The following is a 25,345-nucleotide window of genomic DNA, read 5'->3' as shown; positions in this document are numbered from 1 at the left end:
GGGAATCCTCCATCTGCAAGATGGAGGATTTCTAAAAGTTAGAGTCACTTCAGCTCAGGACACCTTAGGGGCTGTCCTGACTGGCCAGTGACTCCTCCTTGTTTTTCTCATTATTTTCTCCGGCCTTGCCGCCAAAAGTGGGGCCTGGCCGGAGGGGGCGGGCAACTCCACTAGCTGGAGTGTCCTGCTGGGTTGGCACAAAGGAGGTGAGCCTTTGAGGCTCACCGCCAGGTGTGACAATTCCTGCCTGGGAGAGGTGTTAGCATCTCCACCCAGTGCAGGCTTTGTTACTGGCCTCAGAGTGACAAAGGCACTCTCCCCATGGGGCCAGCAACATGTCTCGGTTTGTGGCAGGCTGCTAAAACTAGTCAGCCTACACAGATAGTCGGTTAAGTTTCAGGGGGCACCTCTAAGGTGCCCTCTGTGGTGTATTTTACAATAAAATGTACACTGGCATCAGTGTGCATTTATTGTGCTGAGAAGTTTGATACCAAACTTCCCAGTTTTCAGTGTAGCCATTATGGTGCTGTGGAGTTCGTGTTTGACAGACTCCCAGACCATATACTCTTATGGCTACCCTGCACTTACAATGTCTAAGGTTTTGTTTAGACACTGTAGGGGCACAGTGCTCATGCACTGGTACCCTCACCTATGGTATAGTGCACCCTGCCTTAGGGCTGTAAGGCCTGCTAGAGGGGTGTCTTACCTATACTGCATAGGCAGTGAGAGGCTGGCATGGCACCCTGAGGGGAGTGCCATGTCGACTTACTCATTGTGTTCTCACTAGCACACACAGGCTTGTAAGCAGTGTGTCTGTGCTGAGTGAGGGGTCTCTAGGGTGGCATAAGACATGCTGCAGCCCTTAGAGACCTTCCTTGGCATCAGGGCCCTTGGTACTAGAAGTACCAGTTACAAGGGACTTGTCTGAATGCCAGGGTGTGCCAATTGTGGATACAATGGTACATTTTAGGTGAAGGAACACTGGTGCTGGGGCCTGGTTAGCAGGGTCCCAGCACACTTCTCAGTCAAGTCAGCATCAGTATCAGGCAAAAAGTGGGGGGTAACTGCAACAGGGAGCCATTTCTTTACACAAGCCCCCCCCAGCCCACAGGCCAGGAGACTCAGCCAACGCTGGAAGAGTCTTCCTAGTCTGTCAGGCGAGGAAGAGTAGAGGAAATGGCTGGTTTGTTGCAGGGCCTACTCTGCCTTACATCCTCCTGTTCAGGTCATTCCCTCTGGGGAACTGACCCACTTCCACAGTGATAGGACCTAGTCTGAACTGCCTCTTGTCTGTGCTTTTTATGTCTTCACCCATTCTCTCTATTTTGAGGTCAGAGGTATCCACCTCTGCTAATCTTATCTTAGCCAGGGTCACCCCTAGCTTACCCAAAGAGGTTACCCAGAGCTGGAGTAACCCCACCATGACCAACAGGGTCAGGGGGCCTAACTTGTTATTTGGCATGGGGTCAGACCACCATGCCAAGGATAGTGCAGCCATAAAGGCTAACACCCAGCAGAGGCCACTGACAGCTGTCAGTGCCCAGAACCACACCTTTAGCTCTTCACCTAAAAGGGAAGGGGCTAAGTTACAGGCTTCTTTGGGTTCAGGTTGCCTGTCTGCTGTATTAGAGTGGGGGGTTACCACATCTTGTAGTAAACACCCTTCTTCCACTCTTTCTTCTGTTAGCTGAGGAGCCACCCACTCAGGTTTAACAGTTGCCGGACTAGCCAGGACTTCTTGTGGGTCAGGTTGGACTTTATCAGGGCCATTTTTGGAGTTCTCCCCTACTGGAGCAGAATCTCCTTGGCTTGCTGTAACCTTGGCTAAAGGTTGTCCACCCTTCCTACTCTGTTTTCTTTTCTTCTTCTTCTGGGGTCTGCTTGCATTTACTGCAGAGGCAGGACTTCCAGAATCCTTGGGAGAGGACTGGCACTGGACCAGTTCCTCTCTTGGGCTCTGACTAACCTCTGGGTAGTCATTTCCAAGGAGACAATCAAGGGGGAGGTCTGTACTGACTACTACCCTTCTCCAGCTAAGAGTGCCACCCACTTCTATGGGCACTAAAGCCACAGGCCTCTTAGTGACCCTGTCTAGGCTAACTCTTACCCTGGCAGTCTCACCTGGGATGTACTGGTTTGAGAGCACCAGCCTGTCATGCACAATAGTGTGACTGGCACAAGTGTCTCTCAGGGCAGTGGTTGGGATTCCATTCACCAGTAGGTGGTGGAAATGTCTACTTCCCTCTGGAATCTCCAACCCACCTGTTGGGCCCTGTTTCCAGTTGAAGGCTATGAAGACCTCCTCATCTGAGGAGTCATCTCCCATGGCTACACTGGTTACCCCTGGAATCTTGTTCTGGGGTTTGTTTTTGGGACAAGAAGTGTCCTTGGTGTGGTGCCCAGACTGTTTACAGTTGTGGCACCATGCCTTAGTGGCATCCCAGTTCTTACCCTGGTACCCACCTTTGTTTTGGGTTGTGTCTTGGGGCCCACCCACCTGTTCTGGTTTTTGGGGGCCTACAGAGGACTCTTTTTCTTTGTTTCTAGTGTCACCCACTTTCTCCTGGGGAGTTTTTGTAACCCCTTTCTTTTGGTCACCCCCAGTGGAAGTTTTGGTTACCCTAGTCTTGACCCAGTGGTCTGCCTTCTTTCCCAATTCTTGGGGAGAAATTGGACCTAGGTCTACCAGATACTGATGCAACTTTTCATTGAAGCAGTTACTTAAAATGTGTTCTTTCATAAACAAATTATAAAGCCCAACATAGTCACACACTTCATTTCCAGTTAACCAACCATCTAGTGTTTTTACTGAGTAGTCTACAAAATCAACCCAGGTCTGGCTCGAGGATTTTTGAGCCCCCCTGAATCTAATTCTATACTCCTCAGTGGAGAATCCAAAGCCCTCAATCAGGGTACCCTTCATGAGGTCATAAGATTCTGCATCTTTTCCAGAGAGTGTGAGGAGTCTATCCCTACACTTTCCAGTGAACATTTCCCAAAGGAGAGCACCCCAGTGAGATCTGTTTACTTTTCTGGTTACACAAGCCCTCTCAAAAGCTGTGAACCATTTGGTGATGTCATCACCATCTTCATATTTTGTTACAATCCCTTTGGGGATTTTTAGGATGTCAGGAGAATCTCTGACCCTATTTAAGTTGCTGCCACCATTGATGGGACCTAGGCCCATCTCTTTTCTTTCCCTTTCTATGGCTAGGAGCTGCTTTTCCAAAGCCAATCTTTTGGCCATCCTGGCTAACTGGATGTCCTCTTCACTGGGGTTATCCTCAGTGATTTCAGAGGTGTTGGTCTCTCCTGTGAGGGAACCAGCATCTCTGACTATTATTTTTGGAGTCAGGGTTTGAGGGACCCTGTTCTCCCTAGATAGGACTGATAGGGGGGAATTGTCCTCCAAGTCACTATCCTCTTCCTCTGAGTTGCCACCCTCAGAGGGGTTGGCCTTTTCAAACTCTGCCAAAAGCTCCTGGAGCTGTATTTTGGTAGGTTTGGGGCCCATTGTTATTTTCTTTATTTTACAGAGTGACCTTAGCTCCCTCATCTTAAGATGGAGGTAAGGTGTGGTGTCGAGTTCCACCACATTCACATCTGTGCTAGACATTATGCTTCTAAAAGTTGGAATACTTTTTAAGAAACTAAAACTGGTTCTAGAATCTAATTCAAACTTTTACAAACTTTTAAACTCTAAAAGAAATGCTAAACAGGATCTAACACAAGGCCCTAGCAGGTCTTTTAAGAATTTAGAAAACTTTTCAAATTGCAAAAATCAATTTCTAATGACAATTTTGGAATTTGTCGTGTGATCAGGTATTGGCTGAGTAGTCCAGCAAATGCAAAGTCTTGTACCCCACCGCTGATCCACCAATGTAGGAAGTTGGCTCTGTATGTGCTATTTCAAAGTAAGGAATAGCATGCACAGAGTCCAAGGGTTCCCCTTAGAGGTAAAATAGTGGTAAAAATAGATAATACTAATGCTCTATTTTTGTGGTAGTGTGGTCGAGCAGTAGGCTTATCCAAGGAGTAGTGTTAAGCATTTGTTGTACATACACATAGACAATAAATGAGGTACACACACTCAGAGACAAATCCAGCCAATAGGTTTTTATATAGAAAAATATCTTTTCTTAGTTTATTTTAAGAACCACAGGTTCAAATTCTACATGTAATAGCTCATTCGAAAGGTATTGCAGGTAAGTACTTTAGGAACTTCAAATCATCAAAATTGCATGTATACTTTTCAAGTTATTGACAAATAGCTGTTTTAAAAGTGGACACTTAGTGCAATTTTCACAGTTCCTAGGGGAGGTAAGTTTTGATTAGTTTTACCAGGTAAGTAAGACACTTACAGGGTTCAGTTCTTGGTCCAAGGTAGCCCACCGTTGGGGGTTCAGAACAACCCCAAAGTCACCACACCAGCAGCTCAGGGCCGGTCAGGTGCAGAGTTCAAAGTGGTGCCCAAAACACATAGGCTAGAATGGAGAGAAGGGGGTGCCCCGGTTCCGGTCTGCTTGCAGGTAAGTACCCGCGTCTTCGGAGGGCAGACCAGGGGGGTTTTGTAGGGCACCGGGGGGGACACAAGTCCACACAGAAATTTCACCCTCAGCGGCGCGGGGGCGGCCGGGTGCAGTGTAGAAACAAGCGTCGGGTTCGCAATGTTAGTCTATGAGAGATCTCGGGATCTCTTCAGCGCTGCAGGCAGGCAAGGGGGGGATTCCTCGGGGAAACCTCCACTTGGGCAAGGGAGAGGGACTCCTGGGGGTCACTTCTCCAGTGAAAGTCCGGTCCTTCAGGTCCTGGGGGCTGCGGGTGCAGGGTCTCTCCCAGGCGTCGGGACTTTAGGTTCAAAGAGTCGCGGTCAGGGGAAGCCTCGGGATTCCCTCTGCAGGCGGCGCTGTGGGGGCTCAGGGGGGACAGGTTTTGGTACTCACAGTATCAGAGTAGTCCTGGGGTCCCTCCTGAGGTGTCGGATCTCCACCAGCCGAGTCGGGGTCGCCGGGTGCAGTGTTGCAAGTCTCACGCTTCTTGCGGGGAGCTTGCAGGGTTCTTTAAAGCTGCTGGAAACAAAGTTGCAGCTTTTCTTGGAGCAGGTCCGCTGTCCTCGGGAGTTTCTTGTCTTTTCGAAGCAGGGGCAGTCCTCAGAGGATGTCGAGGTCGCTGGTCCCTTCGGAAGGCGTCGCTGGAGCAGGATCTTTGGAAGGCAGGAGACAGGCCGGTGAGTTTCTGGAGCCAAGGCAGTTGTCGTCTTCTGGTCTTCCGCTGCAGGGGTTTTCAGCTGGGCAGTCCTTCTTCTTGTTGCAGGAATCTAATTTTCTAGGGTTCAGGGTAGCCCTTAAATACTAAATTTAAGGGCGTGTTTAGGTCTGGGGGGTTAGTAGCCAATGGCTACTAGCCCTGAGGGTGGGTACACCCTCTTTGTGCCTCCTCCCAAGGGGAGGGGGTCACAATCCTAACCCTATTGGGGGAATCCTCCATCTGCAAGATGGAGGATTTCTAAAAGTTAGAGTCACTTCAGCTCAGGACACCTTAGGGGCTGTCCTGACTGGCCAGTGACTCCTCCTTGTTTTTCTCATTATTTTCTCCGGCCTTGCCGCCAAAAGTGGGGCCTGGCCGGAGGGGGCGGGCAACTCCACTAGCTGGAGTGTCCTGCTGGGTTGGCACAAAGGAGGTGAGCCTTTGAGGCTCACCGCCAGGTGTGACAATTCCTGCCTGGGAGAGGTGTTAGCATCTCCACCCAGTGCAGGCTTTGTTACTGGCCTCAGAGTGACAAAGGCACTCTCCCCATGGGGCCAGCAACATGTCTCGGTTTGTGGCAGGCTGCTAAAACTAGTCAGCCTACACAGATAGTCGGTTAAGTTTCAGGGGGCACCTCTAAGGTGCCCTCTGTGGTGTATTTTACAATAAAATGTACACTGGCATCAGTGTGCATTTATTGTGCTGAGAAGTTTGATACCAAACTTCCCAGTTTTCAGTGTAGCCATTATGGTGCTGTGGAGTTCGTGTTTGACAGACTCCCAGACCATATACTCTTATGGCTACCCTGCACTTACAATGTCTAAGGTTTTGTTTAGACACTGTAGGGGCACAGTGCTCATGCACTGGTACCCTCACCTATGGTATAGTGCACCCTGCCTTAGGGCTGTAAGGCCTGCTAGAGGGGTGTCTTACCTATACTGCATAGGCAGTGAGAGGCTGGCATGGCACCCTGAGGGGAGTGCCATGTCGACTTACTCATTGTGTTCTCACTAGCACACACAGGCTTGTAAGCAGTGTGTCTGTGCTGAGTGAGGGGTCTCTAGGGTGGCATAAGACATGCTGCAGCCCTTAGAGACCTTCCTTGGCATCAGGGCCCTTGGTACTAGAAGTACCAGTTACAAGGGACTTATCTGAATGCCAGGGTGTGCCAATTGTGGATACAATGGTACATTTTAGGTGAAGGAACACTGGTGCTGGGGCCTGGTTAGCAGGGTCCCAGCACACTTCTCAGTCAAGTCAGCATCAGTATCAGGCAAAAAGTGGGGGGTAACTGCAACAGGGAGCCATTTCTTTACACGCCCCCTTTCATCGGAGCTGTTCTGGACACAGTGCAGTTTAGAGCCTATCCTCCCGAAAAAAGTCCAACTAATCAGAGGCCTCTGGTTTCTGACAGAGTCTGAGCTCAATATCAGTCTTCTGGAGCTCTGGGTGATCAGGCTTGCATTGAAATCATTTCTTTCCTCTCTCAAAGGGAAAGTAGTTCAAGTGTTCACGAATAAAACTACCGCCATGTGGTATTGCAACAAACAGGTTGGCGTAGGGTACTGGACCATTTGTCAGGAGGTGCTCCTCCTCTGGGCATGGCTGACGCATCAGGACATCACCCTGGTGGTGCAACATCTGGCGGGCTCTCTGAACGCCAGAGAAGACCAACTCAGCTGTTGATGCATAGCTGATCACAAATGGAGTCTCCTTCCGGAGGTGACACAAGGTCTCTTTCAGCAGTGGGGAGATCCTTGGTTAGATCTGTTCGCCTCAGCAGAGAACATGCAATGTCAGGTGTTTTGCGCTTTAGAGTTTCCAAGGCGGCACTCGCTCGGAGATGCTTTTTGTCTCGAGCGGAACTCTGACCTCTTTTTTGCCTACACCACTTCTGTCCAGAGTTTTCAAGAAGATCAAGAACCACCGGGCCCAAGTAATCTTGGTGGGTCTGGACTGGGCACGGAGAGTATGGTATCCAGAGCTACTGAGCATGGCCACCGACCCTCCACTCACTGACCCTTCGGGTGGCAGTTGACTGCTTTTGACCTTCCACCCAAAGTCTGCGATGTTCTCTTGGCAGCCAGGCGTCCCTCCACCAAAACGGTATACGCCGGTCGTTGGCATGAATTTGTGGCATGGTGTACCAACAAATCTGTTGATTCTCCCTCCCCATTCCAAAGACCCCCCCCCCCCCCCCCCCCCACCACCAACCCAGTCCTCTTTCTGAGGTTCTTTTGTTCATTCTTTCTTTGGCCCAGCACGGCTCTGCTTTGGGCACCCTTAAGGACTATTTATTGGCTACCTCAGGCTTTCTTAGGTTGCCTGATCTGCCTTATCTCAAAGTATCCTATTGTTAGTAGATTCCTTAAAGGCGTCACTCATTTGTTTCCTACCACTCCCTTTATCATGCCTCAGTGGGACCTCAGTCTTGTCTTTACTTGATGTGTACTTCCTTTGAGCCGATGCGCAATTGTTCCTTAGGGCTCCTTAATTTCAAAACAGTTTTTCTTGTTGCCATCACTTCTGCTTGCAGAGTGAGTGAGCTTCAGGCTCTATCTTCTAAGCCCCATTTTTGTCTGTGCACCCTGACAAAGTGGTGTTACGCACTAAGGCTTCCTTCCTTCCCAAAGTTGTTACACCTTTTCATGTAGGCCAGTCCATCACTTTGCCTACTTTTTACGCACCTCTGCATCCTTCTCATGAAGAGGAGACTCCAACACCTGGATCCTGGAAAGAGTGTTGCCGTTCTATCTCAATCGTACTAAACCTTTCCAGGTGGGCAATCAACTCTTTGTTGAATATGTTGGTGCGAAGAAAGGGAAGGCAGTGCAAAAATGTACCATCTCACACTGGGTACTTCTTTGGTTAAAGATGTGCTACGCTTTGGCAAAGAAGCGACCCCCTGAGGGCTTCCGTGTGCTCATTCCACCAGAGCAACTGCTGCCTCCACAGCGTTAGCATGCAGAGCTCCTGTCCTGGATATCTATCTGCCAGGCAGCAACGTAGGCATCCCTGCACACATTTACTAAGCATTACTGCCTAGGCAGTCAGATCTGTAGGGATGGCTACTTTGGTCCTGCAGGACTTTCTATTGTGATCTTGGTTCGCAGCCCACCTCAGAGGATGGCATTGCTTGAGTATCTATTCTGAGGTAAGGAATATGCAACAAGTCGCTGCATCAGATGTACACGTTACTTACCTTCGGCAACAATATATTTGGTGGAGACATATTCTAGTTGCAGATTCCTTACTGAATCCCGCTTGCAAACTGATTTCTAGGGACAGGGCTTCCCTGTTCAGGGCCTTAGCTCTGGCGCACTAATTTCAGTGTTCTTCGCGGCTTGGCGCTTTGGTGTGGAAAGTCGTGAAAAAAAAAAATGACGTCACTGCGCTGAGGCAGCATCTATGTACTGCTGACGTCATCAGTGACGATGATGCCAGTGACGCCCACGGAGTCTACTGACGCCACCTACCAATGTGCAGAAAAAATCTCCGGATCTAGTCTGACACATGGGGGAAATTCGGAGGTAAGGAATCTAAAACTAGACTGTCTCTACAAGATATATTACTGAAGTTTAGTAACTTGTACGACAGGCTCTCCACAGTGAGTTGCAGACTTCTGACATAGTTGGGCTTCAATACCAATGTGTCACATCTGAGTTTATCGCAAAGGCTCCATTTCATTGGAACCATCCTAGATATGGTGCAGTTTCGGGTTTTCCTCCATTGCTATGAATCCAAGGCATTCAGGCTATGATCCCAGTGTTTCAGGAAAGAAACTGATGTTAATGCATAGGGGGTAGCGCTTGTATGCGGTTTCATCTTTTTGGGGCAGAACGAAGTCGACACAAAGCTGCATGGCACTGCATAGCGTGTCATGGAAGCAATGCTATTCAAATCTTCTGGATCCTCCCTGGTGCTTGGGAGTGTGAGGAATCTGTTTAGAGCATCAACCAGAAAGAGCATTGCCGTAGGTAAGTAGCTTGTTCATTGGTGCCATACAAAATTCATTTAATAAATACTTTGGTCCTGTCCGGTGGATTATGATGTCTATTATCTGAGGCCACAAGTCAAAATTGGCCACTCTGACATAACCAGGACTTGGTCACCTGTAGACATTTCTGCAGTGGTACTTAGACTATTCTCTGCTTTAAACTTCTGTAAGGTTACAATCATATTGGTTCTGATGCACATGCAAATAACCATGTTGGTCCTTTTTTTTTTTTTTTTTTTTTTTTTTTTTTTTAAAGGAAACATTTTTATCTGTGCATTTAGTAGATAGGCTGGAGAAGGAAGTTTATTCCCCTTGCCATGCACTCTTTAATTTTGAAATTGTGACTAAGGTGCCGTAGTGTTGGGGTGGTTTGGGGGGGTGGGGGGGAATGTTGGGGTGGTCTTTGAGAGGTAGCTGCTTTCTGCCAGCCACCCATCCCATAGCAGTACTCATTCTTGTTAACGTGTTCTTTCCACTTCTTTTTAAAGGAGAAGGTGAGAGCGGTGTTCGACAATCTCATCCAACTGGAGCACCTCAATATTGTTAAATTTCACAAGTATTGGGCAGATGTGAAAGAAAACCGAGCCAGGGTAAGAGCAGTTGGATCATTGCATGACCATTTCGTTTTTTTTTTTGGGGGGGGTTGAACTTGTGGTATTTTGAGCTCTGTCGTAATGTGTTAAACCGTCGGCTGTTGTGATCTTTTTTCATGTCTTTTTACGTGGATAGACACTTAAAATGTGTTTTTTGCATTGTATCTTACTTGACTTGGCGGATGATAAAATAATGTGTGGGATATTTCATACTGATACTGATACGGATCAAGGAATTGTTCCTGTGGTGTTTTGCTGTGTTGAGAAAAGCCTAGATGCATATTCACAAATTTACACTGTTTCTGCTGTTGGTTTGCATTGAATGTTTGAGAAGCATTACATTTGGTTTATAACGAAGTATTATTATATATCTTAGCTGTGATAGTCCCATTATGAAAGGGGGCATAACATGGCATTGGTGCTGAATAGATGTATGCAAGATTTCTGTTGGCATGGCCAAAAAAAACTATCTTTCTAGATCTGTCATTTTATAAGGATGTAATAATGTATACCATTGGTAGGAAAGCTTTGTTTGGTAGTATGAACTTACTAGTGGTGGTTTTTCTTCGTCAGGTTATCTTCATCACAGAGTACATGTCATCTGGCAGTTTGAAACAGTTTTTGAAGAAAACTAAAAAGAACCACAAAACTATGAATGAAAAGGCTTGGAAACGATGGTGTACGCAAATCCTCTCTGCTCTTAGGTAACTGACAATATGGCAAACTTCTTTAGATTTGGTCTTGTGATTTTCTGTCCCACAGTCAAAAGCTGCACTAATTTGGGGGTTTCTAGAATACTGGGACCTTGTAAATAGTCAGAATTTATTGTAGACAAGTTAATGTTGTGTTATAGAATGTAACTACACCTCTCTCTGAGCTATGGTAGAAAAAGTGTTGCTACGCTTAGTGCTGCACTTGTGGAACCCACCCTTGCAATCTACCCTATTGAGGCTTTTCTGCCTTCTTGTTTTACCCTCTTTGCCCTTACCTCGCACCACACCATGCTTGCCACGGTTCCACACTCTTGTTTTCCACTGGTTCCCCATTCTAGTCCGAGTTTTCAACCAGCCACAGGAGCCATTTCTGCTCTTCCCTCCGTTGTCTTCTCATTACTTTCTAGCCTCCTCTTCCCCCATCAACCTGTTCTTTTTGCAGTATCTTGCTTCACCTTAGATATGTCCGTACGCACCAGCTTTTGCCACCCAGTCTGTCTCCCTTGACCAATACTGGGGCCTCAGTTCATCTCCTTTCCCTTCAAAAATCATTTACTAGCCCATGGCACGTCTGCTTGTCTTTCAGTTTAAACAGTTGAGGACCAATTCAGCAAACCTGCAGATTACCTTGGCAGTGGGTAGAATATTGATAGTTTAAATAACCTATTTGCCTGCAGGGCATTTTGTATTTCTTTTTTCAAGAACACTTTAGCTAGACCTCCTGCTTGAGTAAAATAATTTTCTACTATTGCAGTCAACTTTGCAATTTCCCCCAGCAAGCTGATGGCAGTAGTTTAATTCCCTGTGATGCATGTCCACTTTTCTTCAGATATTTCATGCTCTGGGACTACTCTAAAGCCTTTAACAGGAGCCGTCATTCTACAGCCCTTTGTCAAAACTGTTTAGTAGGACTTGTGTTAATTCATTTTAATGAATAGCCTGCCTGTTATTTTCATGTTGTATCCATATTTTGTCACCTCCTTGGGAGCAGATTACAGGATCTAAATCAACATGATTTGCATTTAAAATATAATTAGTTGAACCTAATGCTTGGCCACGTATTAAGGAAAATGTCTGTCCACTTTGAGTACATTTAGGATCAAAACAGGCTCTTGTACTCCATTCAGGCTTTTAGAGGAGCATGCATTGCAGCTACAGGTTTAGTGGCACAGTGTCAGTACTTGACCCAAGAGGTCCTTGACGTAATGATGATGCCCTAAATGCAGTGTTTAATTTAACATGTGCTGGTGCCCACAACTCTGCTTAGAAGGACTGCTTCTGGTGCTGTTAAATGACAGAGCTCTGAATACTAAGGCTGCCTAGCTTGAGAATACCTCATGCCTGTATATTTGACGACCACACTCCTTGTCCCTGTATCTCACTCTTGTAGGTTTCTGCTTTCTCCCTTTGTGACATTTTTTTCTTCTGTCTTTCTCTTTTGCCTTCCTTCTCCTTTGTTTGTTTTTCCCTCTCTTGCTCTTGGGGCAACCTCCTGAAGAGGTAAAATAATTGCTAGTCCCCAAAAAGAGTGCCAGTGGCCTCCACAGACAACCACCAGCTCATATTAAGCACTGCTTACATGGTAAAAGTGACATTATTTCCAATGTTGGGGAACCAAATCCAGTATATCAAGTTACTTCACCAATATTTGGAATATCCTTACCACAGTAATCAATGAAGGCCACACGACTTTTAAGGTGAAGCGGAATACCTTAATATTTCAATAGTTCTTGTCCAGCAGTGGTTACTAGTGGATTCCTCCCTGTAAACATATGGCCTTCCATGCTCCTCTGTCTCTCTAAAAGCAATTTTGTTTCAATTACTCTGTATTCTGTACCCTCTGAAGAATCTTACTTCTAATTTAACATTCTGAACAAATGAAGTTATATGTATAATAATACAAAAGGTAGATGTGTACATCTCCTGCAGAATGGAAAGGATATAGTTCTTGCCACTGTTCTTCTAGTCATATGTTCTGTTACACATGCAAATCACAACCTTAATGGTATTTTCTGTTACAATTACAGTGGGTTTTGTTGACTTTTTATTGATATTTTGGAAGTGAAATTGAAGGATTTGCTTATTGATTACAGTTGAGGTGGTTCACCCTGGCTCCAGCTTGTATGTCTCCAACTTTCGTTCTAAGAACTTTGAATTAGTTACTGTGGCTTGTCAGAAGTCATTAAAGAAAGCGATGGCATGCCGAAGTATCATGTCTCTAAGGTGTAGAATTACTGTTAAATGTACCTTTTTCACCCACTGGATGGATTTGAATAAAAAAGGGGAGTAAGATCCCACTTTGTGTGTGTTGTAGAAACTTGATTTATGGGGTATAGTAGTAACAACATGTGCTTTTCTTTGTTGTTGATTTACAGCTATCTGCATTCATGTGAACCCCCGATCATCCATGGCAACTTGACGTGTGATACAATCTTCATCCAGCACAATGGGCTGATCAAAATTGGTTCAGGTAAGGGGCAGAAAACTGCACTGTGCCTTAAAGCACCTCTTTTCAATTGGAGCAGGAGTTCCTGTGTCTGTGCAGTGACTTGACTTAAGCCAGATCAAGCTGAAAACTTCTACCCTGCTTATGCTCTTCTCATGTCATCTGGGTGACTTGTTTCTCACAGCAACTCTCTGTAGTGTGGAATATTAAGTATGGCATTGCGGTTAAATGTACTGTAAATTAAGGGTAAACCCAATACACTTTAGTTATGGTGATTATTTCACTGCTTTTGCTACAGTTGTGTAAATGTTAGATTGTGTTAATTGTGCTAATTTTAGCTGGCATTCAAAGCTTTCATAATCTGGTCATGCAGTGGTTTAAAAATCAGTTGGGTCAAGTGAAATGTGCACAACACCAACCGTCGCTTACTGTGTCATTGTGAATAAGTCATTTGTAGCCCATTTTGTGGCGCTGTATAATTAGGCGCTGCTTAAATATCTAGCTGTACTTCTTCCGTAGATGACGTGCCTCAGTCTCTGGGCAGTGATCGGCATTGGTTTCCTAAATGTTCTGTGACTGCTACTGCTTTCTCATTCTAGGGCTACACTTGTTTGTACCCCAAGATTAGTGTGCTTGCAGGGTTACTCTCTCCTAATCCTATACACTAATACAGTGTTGGTGCTGAGTGCAGTAAACAGAAGAGGTTTCCTACTTTCCTAGCAGAATGGGCAATTAGCAAACTGAATTATCACCAAACTCTGCTTGTGTTAATCTTCCAATGATCAGTCATCCTAGTTATTCTCAGTATCTTTGCCATTTAGTACATTTCATGCTGAAGATCCTCTACTTTGCATGAATGGGTGAAATCACTTCACATCACATTCTTGTTTTCAATTCCTTTAATGAATTACACTTGTGAAGAGGTTGAATGTACACTTTATTTTTTTTAATTTAAAGAATCACATCTTGTTTCAAAAGTAGTCCTCAATCTCTGAACTATTTTTTTTTTTTTTTTTTTGCTACCCCGTAGATTTCCCCATCCTTCATTCCAGTTGAATAACATTGCAGTTTACTCACTGCCAACCCTTTGACTAGTCCTACTTATTGCTTGGTGCAAAGGGGATTTTGGATGTGTCTTGGTGCATATTTAAATGCATCAAAGGTTCTTTATTTTAGGCAGACTTGTCCACTGGCAGGTTTCCAGAGCCACGTAGTCTGGCCTCCCATTGTGAATGACTGAATGGATTTAAGACTTGTAAAGTGCACTACTGCTCACAGTGGAGCCTCTCAGTGCTGAAATTTGAATCCAGTGGTACCAGATGAGGGGGAAATTACGAAAAAATGGGAGTTAAGTTAGATTAGGGAATAACTGAGTGTGTAAGGGGCCCGGAAGAGCCAGGTCTTCAAGTGCTTTCTGGATAGGACTTCAGGTTATGTGAAGAGCAGAGATCTTGGGAGTTGATTCCATGCCTTGGATCCTAGTACTGAGAAGGATTTGCCACCTCAGGTTTTAAGTCTGAAGAGTGGGGGCTTAAGAATGTTGCCCTGTAGGGATCTCAATGTTCTTTGGGTTGTATAGTGTGTAAATCTGGCAGCACAGTATTTTGGTCTAGTGGCCTTAAATGCTGTAAAGACCAGTATAAGGTTCTTAAAAAGGATCCCTGTGTGTATCTGTAACCAGTGTAAAGTTTTTAGAGTTGTGGAAGCAGGACTTAGTCTACGGTGCTTCAGCACGAGTCTGGCCGCAGCATGTTGCACCATCAGAAATTTGTGGAATATTTGTTTAGAAGATCTGGCTTTGACTGTTTAAATAGTCAAGTCTAGAAGTGATGAGAGCAAAAGTGGCTGTTTTTCTGGCTCCCAGTGGGAGAAAGTCCAGGAACTTCCTCAAAGATTTAATGAGATTTGTAGGAAGTTGGCTCTGTATGTGCTATTTCAAAGTAAGGAATAGCATGCACAGAGTCCAAGGGTTCCCCTTAGAGGTAAAATAGTGGTAGAAATAGATAATACTAATGCTCTATTTTGTGGTAGTGTGGTCGAGCAGTAGGCTTATCCAAGGAGTAGTGTTAAGCATTTGTTGTACATACACATAGACAATAAATGAGGTACACACACTCAGAGACAAATCCAGCCAATAGGTTTTGTATTAGAAAAATATCTTTTCTTAGTTTATTTTAAGAACCACAGGTTCAAATTTAACATGTAATATCTTGTTTGAAAGGTATTGCAGGTAAGTACATTAGGAACTTTGAATCATTTCAATTGCATGTATACTTTTCAAGTTATTCACAGATAGCTATTTTAAAAGTGGACACTTAGTGCAATTTTCACAGTTCCTGGGGGAGGTAAGTTTTTGTTAGTTTTACCAGGTAAGTAAGACACTTACAGGGTTCAGTTCTTGGTCCAAGGTAGCCCACCGTTGGGGGTTCAGAGCAACCCCAAAGTTACCACACCAGCAGCTCAGGGCCGGTCAGGTGCAGAGTTCAAAGTGGTGCCCAAAACGCATAGGCTTCAATGGAGAGAAGGGGGTGCCCCGGTTCCGGTCTGCTTGCAGGTAAGTACCCGCGTCTTCGGAGGGCAGACCAGGGGGGTTTTGTAGGGCACCGGGGGGGACACAAGTCCACACAGAAATTTCACCCTCAGCGGCGCGGGGGCGGCCGGGTGCAGTGTAGATACAAGCGTCGGGTTTGTAATGTTAGTCTATGAGAGATCTCGGGATCTCTTCAGCGCTGCAGGCAGGCAAGGGGGGGGTTCCTCGGGGAAACCTCCACTTGGGCAAGGGAGAGGGACTCCTGGGGGTCACTTCTCCAGTGAAAGTCCGGTCCTTCAGGTCCTGGGGGCTGCGGGTGCAGGGTCTCTCCCAGGTGTCGGGACTTAGGATTCAAAGAGTCGCGGTCAGGGGAAGCCTCGGGATTCCCTCTGCAGGCGGCGCTGTGGGGGCTCAGGGGGGACAGGTTTTTGTACTCACAGTCTTAGAGTAGTCCTGGGGTCCCTCCTGAGGTGTTGGTTCGCCACCAGCCGAGTTGGGGTCGCCGGGTGCAGTGTTGCAAGTCTCACGCCTTTTGCGGGGAGCTTGCAGGGTTCTTTAAAGCTGCTGGAAACAAAGTTGCAGCTTTTCTTGGAGCAGGTCCGCTGTCCTCGGGAGTTTCTTGTCTTTTCGAAGCAGGGGCAGTCCTCAGAGGATGTCGAGGTCGCTGGTCCCTTTGGAAGGCGTCGCTGGAGCAGGATCTTTGGAAGGCAGGAGACAGGCCGGTGAGTTTCTGGAGCCAAGGCAGTTGTCGTCTTCTGGTCTTCCTCTGCAGGGGTTTTCAGCTAGGCAGTCCTTCTTCTTGTAGTTGCAGGAATCTAATTTTCTAGGGTTCAGGGTAGCCCTTAAATACTAAATTTAAGGGCGTGTTTAGGTCTGGGGGGTTAGTAGCCAATGGCTACTAGCCCTGAGGGTGGGTACACCCTCTTTGTGCCTCCTCCCAAGGGGAGGGGGTCACAATCCTAACCCTATTGGGGGAATCCTCCATCTGCAAGATGGAGGATTTCTAAAAGTCAGAGTCACCTCAGCTCAGGACACCTTAGGGGCTGTCCTGACTGGTCAGTGACTCCTCCTTGTTGCTTTCTTTGTTCCCTCCAGCCTTGCCGCCAAAAGTGGGGGGCCGTGGCCGGAGGGGGCGGGCAACTCCACTAAGCTGGAGTGCCCTGCTGGGCTGTGACAAAGGGGTGAGCCTTTGAGGCTCACCGCCAGGTGTTACAGCTCCTGCCTGGGGGAGGTGTTAGCATCTCCACCCAGTGCAGGCTTTGTTACTGGCCTCAGAGTGACAAAGGCACTCTCCCCATGGGGCCAGCAACATGTCTCTGGTGTGGCAGGCTGCTGGAACTAGTCAGCCTACACAGACAGTCGGTTAAGTTTCAGGGGGCACCTCTAAGGTGCCCTCTGTGGTGTATTTTACAATAAAATGTACACTGGCATCAGTGTGCATTTATTGTGCTGAGAAGTTTGATACCAAACTTCCCAGCTTTCAGTGTAGCCATTATGGTGCTGTGGAGTTCGTGTTTGACAGACTCCCAGACCATATACTCTTATGGCTACCCTGCACTTACAATGTCTAAGGTTTTGTTTAGACACTGTAGGGGTACTATGCTCATGCACTGGTACCCTCACCTATGGTATAGTGCACCCTGCCTTAGGGCTGTAAGGCCTGCTAGAGGGGTGTCTTACCTATACTGCATAGGCAGTGAGAGGCTGGCATGGCACCCTGAGGGGAGTGCCATGTCGACTTACTCGTTTTGTTCTCACTAGCACACACAAGCTGGCAAGCAGTGTGTCTGTGCTGAGTGAGAGGTCTCCAGGGTGGCATAAGACATGCTGCAGCCCTTAGAGACCTTCCTTGGCATCAGGGCCCTTGGTACTAGAAGTACCAGTTACAAGGGACTTATCTGGATGCCAGGGTCTGCCAATTGTGGATACAAAAGTACAGGTTAGGGAAAGAACACTGGTGCTGGGGCCTGGTTAGCAGGCCTCAGCACACTTTCAATTGTAAACATAGCATCAGTAAAGGCAAAAAGTCAGGGGGCAACCATGCCAGGGAGGCATTTCCTTACAACGTCCTTTTATTTTTCTCTTCGGCCAAGCAAGGGCTTGCAGTGGACACCATAAAAGGATATTTGTCAGACCTTTCAACCTTTCTAAGTTTCCTGGCCAGGTTGGTGCTTAGGGCTCTGGCAACATTGGTAAAAAGTCATGACTCAATTCCACATTGGTCAGTCCATCATCATTCAACCAATGCTGTATTTCTTCCCACTCAGCCCCTTCGAAAGAGGAGAGACTCCATTGTTTGGTCTTCAGAAGGGCTTTCAGTGTTTACACTGATAGCATGAAGATCATAGAGTGGACAATGGTTTGTTTATTGGTAGGGTTCTCTGAAGGGAAGTAAGAGTCGGTGTAGAAGAGGACATTGTCTTGGTGGATAGTCCTCTGCATTAGGCTCTGCTACGCAGAATCACCCTCCGAAGGTCTGTTGGCCTGTTTCACTACAGCTAAGGGTGTTATCTCTGTATTGGCTTGCAGAGATCCTGTCATTGACCTCTACAAGGCTGGGACATGAACATAAGTGCATACATTCATAAAGCACTACTGCCTTGTCAGAGTCTGATGGTAAAGACTATTCGCCTATTCGTCGTGCTAAATTTTTTAGTCCGAGTCCACTACACAGTCAACCTGGGCAAATACAGCTTCAGTATCTATTATAAGGTGAGGAATCTGCAGTTAAGGGTATCAGTCAGTAGAACACGTTACTTACAGTTGGTAACTATCTGTTCGGTGGCATGTGTAGCTGCAGATACACATGCTGTGCATAGTCTGCCGTCTGGTGTTGGGTCGGAGTGTTACAAGTTGTTTTTCTTCGAAGAAGTCTTTTCGAGTCACGAGACCGAGGGACTCCTCCCACTTCGGTTCCATTGCGCATGGGCGTCGACTCCATCTTAGATTGTTTTTTTTCCGCCATCGGGTTCGGACGTGTTCCTTTTCGCTCCGTGTTTCGGGTCGGAAAGTTAGTCAGAATCAACAGAAAATTCGTCGGTATTGTTTCGTTCGGTAGCGGGATAGTTAGGGCAAATCGACACCGAGCCTTAAAGAGCTCCGGTAACCCTTTGGGGTATTTTCGATCCCCCGTCGGGGCCTGGTCGGCCCGACCACGTGCAACATCGAGACTGATGGAACGGACCCCGTTCCGATTCTGTCCTAAATGCCACAGTAAATATCCTTATACAGACCAACATTTGGTCTGTAACTTGTGCCTGTCCCCTGAGCACAAGGAAGAGTCGTGTGAGGCCTGTCGTGCGTTTCGGTCGAGAAAAACGCTCAGGGACCGAAGAGCCAGGAGGTTGCAGATGGCTTCCACGCCGACAGGACAACAAGGGTTCGAGGAGGAGGAAGAAGAAGAAACTTTATCCATCCGCAAATCGGATTCCGAAGAATTCGATGCCGACGAGCAACCAACCGTGAGTAAGACGTCGAAAGAAAGAACACACGAAAAAACCGAGAAAGCCCAGGGGACGCCACTGCCAACAGGCCATGGCATAACCCATAAAGTAGGTGACTGTCCATCGGCACCGAAAAAGGGCGAGCTGGTGCCGAAGTCGTCCGACTAAGGTCGAGACACAGGCACGCAACACTCTCGGGACCGAGAGAGTGGTGCAGAAAAGGCTCGACACCGAGATAGCGGCACCGAAGCTACTCGACACAGAGATAGCGGCACCGAAGATGGTCGGCACCGAGAGGCCAAGACACCAAAAAAGAGAGAGAGCTCGTCTGAGCCGAAAACAACTAAAGACACGGTTTCGGTGCCAAAACACCCGGCAACCGAACCAAAAACCAGTTCCTACTCAGAGGAACAATCACTGTCCTCCCAACTAAAAAGACACAGATTTGAGGAGGAATTACAAACTACAGAGGTAGATCACACGCAAAAGCGGATCTTTATCCAAAGGGATACAGGGAAAATCAGCACTCTTCCCCCAATCAGAAGGAAAAGGAAACTTGACTTCCAGCAACAAGACAAGCCACCACAAGCAAAGGTGGTAAAGAGGGTAACTCCACCACCCTCTCCACCACAGTCAACTCATGTATCACCGGCACAGACTCCACCACAATCACCAGCTCATACCACCATGAGCCAGGATGATCAGGCAGCATGGGACCTCTATGATGCTCCAGTATCGGACAATAGTCCAGAGTCGTACCCAACTAAACCCTCACCACCTGAGGACAGTACAGCATATGCACAGGTGGGAGCTAGGGCAGCCGAATTTCATAATGTATCTCTACATTCGGAGCCTATTGAGGATGACTTCCTCTTTAACACCCTGTCCTCCACCCACAGCCATTATCAAAGCCTTCCCATGCTCCCGGGAATGCTAAGGCACGCTAAACAGATTTTCAAGGAGCCTGTTAAAAGCAGAGCAATAACTCCAAGGGTGGAGAAAAAATACAAGGCACCGCCCACAGACCCTGCTTTTATTACATCACAACTGACACCAGATTCAGTAGTCGTAGGAGCAGCTCGTAAAAGAGCCAACTCGCAGACATCAGGCGACGCACCACCTCCGGACAAGGAGAGCCGCAAGTTTGATGCAGCTGGGAAAAGGGTTGCAGCACAAGCTGCAAATCAGTGGCGCATCGCCAACTCGCAAGCACTCCTAGCGCGATACGACAGGGCCCATTGGGACGAGATGCAGCATCTCATCGAGCACCTCCCCAAAGAATTCCAGAAACGAGCGAAACAAGTGGTTGAAGAGGGGCAAAATATCTCAAACAACCAAATACGTTCTTCTATGGATGCAGCAGATACAGCTGCAAGAACAATAAATACTGCTGTGACAATAAGGAGGCACGCATGGCTGCGCACATCTGGCTTCAAACCTGAGATACAACAGGCAGTGCTCAATATGCCGTTCAATGAACAGCAATTGTTTGTCCCAGAAGTGGACACTGCAATTGAAAAATTAAAAAAGGACCCTGACACAGCCAAAGCCATGGGCGCACTCTATTCCCCGCAGGGCAGAGGCACATTTGGCACATTTCGCAAAACAACTTTCAAAGGAGGGTTTCGAGGTCAAGCCACAGAAGCCAGCACCTCACAAACAAGACCACCTACCTACCAGGGACAATATCAAAGGGGTGGCTTTCGAGGCCAATACAGAGGGGGCCAATTCCCAAGAAACTGGGGAAAGTTTCAGGGTCCCAAAACCCCTCAAAATAAACAGTGACTCACAGGTCACACAACCCCTTCACACAACACCAGTGGGGGGGAAGACTAAGCCAGTTCCACAAATCATGGGAGGAAATAACAGACACTTGGGTCTTAGCAATTATCCAACATGGTTATTGCATAGAATTTCTCCAACTCCCTCCAAACGTCCCACCGAAAACACACAATATGTCAAAACAGCATATAGACCTTCTAGGACTAGAAGTTCAAGCATTACTGCAAAAAGACGCAATAGAATTAGTACCAAAAACACAAAAGAACACAGGAGTTTACTCACTGTACTTTCTAATACCGAAAAAGGACAAAACTCTGAGACCAATATTAGATCTCAGAACACTAAACACCTACATCAAATCAGACCACTTTCACATGGTCACGTTACAAGACGTAATACCACTACTGAAACAGCAAGACTACATGATTAAGTTAGATCTAAAAGACGCGTATTTCCATATACCGATACATCCCTCGCACAGGAAATACCTAAGGTTTGTATTCAAAGGAATACATTACCAATTCAAAGTGTTGCCATTCGGAATAACAACAGCACCAAGAGTCTTTACAAAATGTCTAGCAGTAGTAGCTGCACATATCAGGAGGCAGCAAATACACGTGTTCCCGTACCTAGACGATTGGTTAATCAAAACCAACTCGCTAACAAAGTGTTCACAGCACACAGATTATGTTATACAAACCCTTTACAAACTGGGTTTCTCAATCAACTATGCAAAGTCACACCTTTTGCCGTGTCAAACACAGCAATACTTAGGAGCGACAATCAACACAACAAAAGGGATAGCCACTCCAAGTCCACAAAGGGTTCAAAATTTTCACAAGGTGATACAAGCCATGTATCCAACACAAAAGATACACGCAAAGATGGTATTAAAACTCCTAGGCATGATGTCCTCATGCATAGCCATTGTCCCAAACGCAAGATTGCACATGCGGCCCTTACAACAGTGCCTAGCATCACAATGGTCACATGCACAGGGTCAACTTGTAGATCTGGTGTTGATAGACCGCCAAACATACATCTCGCTTCTATGGTGGAACAGTACAAATTTAAACAAAGGGCGGCCTTTCCAAGACCCAGTGCCACAATACGTGATAACAGATGCTTCCATGACAGGGTGGGGAGCACACCTCAATCAACACAGCATCCAAGGACAATGGGACGTACATCAAAGAAAGTTTCATATAAATCACCTAGAATTGTTAGCAGTATTTCTAGCGTTGAAAGCATTCCAACCAATGATAACCCACAAATACATTCTTGTCAAAACAGACAACATGACGACAATGTATTATTTAAACAAACAGGGGGGAACACACTCGACACAGTTGTGTCTCCTAACACAAAAAATATGGCATTGGGCAATTCACAACCACATTCGCCAATAGCACAGTTTATTCCAGGGATCCAGAACCAGCTAGCAGACCATCTCTCTCAGGATCACCAACAGGTCCACGAATGGGAAATTCACCCCCAAATCCTGAACACTTACTTCCAAGTTTGGGGAACACCTCAAATAGATCTGTTTGCAACAAAAGAAAAAGCAAAATGCCAAAACTTTGCATCCAGGTACCCACACCGGCAATCTCAAGGCAATGCTCTATGGATGAATTGGTCAGGGATATTTGCGTACGCTTTTCCCCCCCCTCTCCCTCTCCTTCCATATCTAGTAAACAGATTGAGTCAAAACAAACTCAAACTCATACTAATAGCACCAACATGGGCAAGACAACCTTGGTATACCACACTACTAGACCTGTCAGTAGTACCTCATGTCAAACTACCCAACAGGCCAGATCTGTTAACACAACACAAACAACAGATCAGGCATCCAAACCCAGCATCGCTGAATCTAGCAATTTGGCTCCTGAAATCCTAGAATTTGGACACTTAAACCTCACACAAGAGTGTATGGAGGTCATAAAACAAGCTAGAAGACCATCCACTAGACACTGCTATGCAAGTAAATGGAAAAGATTTGTTTGTTACTGCCATAATAATCAAGTCCAACCATTGCATGCATCTCAAAAAGATGTAGTAGGATATTTACAAAAATCAAATCTAGCTTTCTCTTCCATAAAAATACATCTCGCAGCAATATCTGCTTACCTGCAGATTACTCATTCAACTTCCCTATTTAGAATACCTGTCATTAAAGCGTTTATGGAGGGCCTAAAGAGAATTATACCACTAAGGACACCACCTGTTCCTTCATGGAACCTCAACATTGTCTTGAAAAGGCTCATGGGTCCACCTTTCGAACCCATGCATTCTTGTGAAATGCAATACTTAACGTGGAAAGTTGCATTTCTCATTGCCATCACATCTCTAAGAAGAGTAAGTGAAATACAGGCGTTTACCATACAAGAACCATTTATTCAAATACACAAAAATAAGGTTGTTCTAAGAACAAATCCAAAATTCTTACCAAAGGTTATCTCACCGTTCCACTTAAACCAAACAGTGGAATTACCAGTGTTCTTCCCACAGCCAGATTCAATAGCTGAAAGAGCACTACATACATTAGACATCAAGAGAGCGCTAATGTACTACATTGACAGGACAAAAGAAATTAGGAAGACAAAACAACTATTTATTGCCTTCCAAAAACCTCATACAGGAAATCCAATTTCAAAACAAGGTATCGCCAGATGGATAGTAAAGTGCATCCAAACCTGCTACCTTAAAGCAAAGAGAGAACTGCCTATTACACCAAAGGCACACTCAACCAGAAAGAAAGGTGCTACTATGGCCTTTCTAGGAAATATTCCAATGACCGAAATATGTAAGGCAGCAACATGGTCTACGCCTCATACATTTACTAAACACTACTGTGTAGATGGGTTATCTGCACAACAGGCCACAGTAGGTCAAGCCGTACTAAGAACTTTATTTCAAACTACTTCCACTCCTACAGGCTGAACCACCGCTTTTGGGGAGATAACTGCTTACTAGTCTATGCACAGCATGTGTATCTGCAGCTACACATGCCACCGAACGGAAAATGTCACTTACCCAGTGTACATCTGTTCGTGGCATTAGTCGCTGCAGATTCACATGCGCCCACCCTCCTCCCCGGGAGCCTGTAGCAGTTTAGAAGTAGATCTTGAACATTTGTACATTTGTAAATATATTACATTAAACCTTCATTTTGTACATACGTATTTATTCCATTGCATGGGCACTATTATTAGCATACACAACTCCTACCTCACCCTCTGCGGGGAAAACAATCTAAGATGGAGTCGACGCCCATGCGCAATGGAACCGAAGTGGGAGGAGTCCCTCGGTCTCGTGACTCGAAAAGACTTCTTCGAAGAAAAACAACTTTGAACACTCCGACCAAACACCAGACGGCGGACTATGCACAGCATGTGAATCTGCAGCGACTAATGCCACGAACAGATGTACACTGGGTAAGTGACATTTTCCTTCTGTTGGATTCTCTGTCTAACTGCAAATTTTTCTCCTCACTCCCTGTCTTCTTGAGTGGCCCTTTTCTGACATATAAAAATTTCAGAAGTTAGGGTGCACCACACAGTTACCAACATGTGTTCATACACTGTGCGTGAGGGCCGAGAAAGGGCAGAGACAAGAAACTGACATCTGTGCACAGGTGTGGTGTGTATATGGGGCTCCACTTTCAGTTCCGGGGCTGTCTGGAATCAACACTAACCATCGCTGTGCCATCTAGGAGCATCGCAGTGGAAAATGAATTCTGGATCTGGTGTGGCCCATGGGGAGTATTCCAAGGAGAGCAGTCTGGGATCTGGTCTCATCTCTGCTTTGAGTGTTCCCCCCGCAACCTTTTGTGCTTTGAATGTTGTGCCCTCCCCTGTTGCCATGTTTGGCAGGTTTCCATTTTTCAATAGAAGCTCCATTCTGCACTAGGTGGAGCTTTGGTGCCACCCCTTTGGCTTTATGAAAAGCTTCAACCCGTAGATGTATGAAAACCATATCCTTGAAGTTTTGGTGCTGAGTTGTTTGCCACAAGGTTTGGGGACAGAAAACTCAGCACATAAAAAGCCATTAACGTAGAGGAGGATGTTTGTATACAAGGATATTAAAGATCTTCGAGGTTGACCTCACAGGTTCGTTTTCATGGAGATGATTATTCTGTTGGCCCTTTGACCGTGGTAAGATTTTGAGGAACCTCTACTTTAAAATTAATGCTGATTTCTGGTGACCACCTTCCTCTATTAGATCTTAAGAACGCAAGTGCCATACATTTTCTAATTCCAGTGCAACCGTAAAAAAAGCCAACAATTTCTTTTTTTTTTTAAACCTGCAACCCTTGTGCACCAGAACACTTGGTTCCCATGTTACGTGGTTTGCTTGATCAAGTCTTTCTGATTTTTGTTTGTTTATGCTTCTGCCATACCAGTCTATTCTCTGCTGCCAAAGCATATTTTAAAAAAACGTTTGCTCCCACTATGTAGGCTATGTTATAAGATGCTGTTCCCAGATGCAAAGTGAACCTCCAATTCCAGGGTACATTATGATGGAAACGTTGAAAGTGGTTCCTTACAGTCTGCCCCATCCTCAACCAGGGTGATATTCACGATAGAGGTAT

The 25,345-nt window shown here is 46.2% G+C and overlaps 1 protein-coding gene across 1 annotated transcript in view; it reads left to right on the top strand.

Moving 5' to 3' along the window:
- NRBP1 (nuclear receptor binding protein 1) overlaps nt 1-25,345 on the top strand; it is a 228,668-nt gene that overhangs the window by 61,498 nt on the left and 141,825 nt on the right. Inside the window, exons 4-6 of the mRNA XM_069233574.1 lie at nt 9,733-9,834; nt 10,411-10,541; nt 12,926-13,020. Of these exons, the coding sequence (XP_069089675.1) occupies nt 9,733-9,834; nt 10,411-10,541; nt 12,926-13,020 (328 nt within the window). The remainder of the gene's footprint in view (nt 1-9,732; nt 9,835-10,410; nt 10,542-12,925; nt 13,021-25,345) is intronic.

This window comes from Pleurodeles waltl, chromosome 5 (genome assembly GCF_031143425.1).
Source record: "Pleurodeles waltl isolate 20211129_DDA chromosome 5, aPleWal1.hap1.20221129, whole genome shotgun sequence".
Lineage (NCBI taxonomy): Eukaryota > Metazoa > Chordata > Amphibia > Caudata > Salamandridae > Pleurodeles > Pleurodeles waltl.
This window is presented reverse-complemented; position numbering and strand designations above follow the sequence as displayed.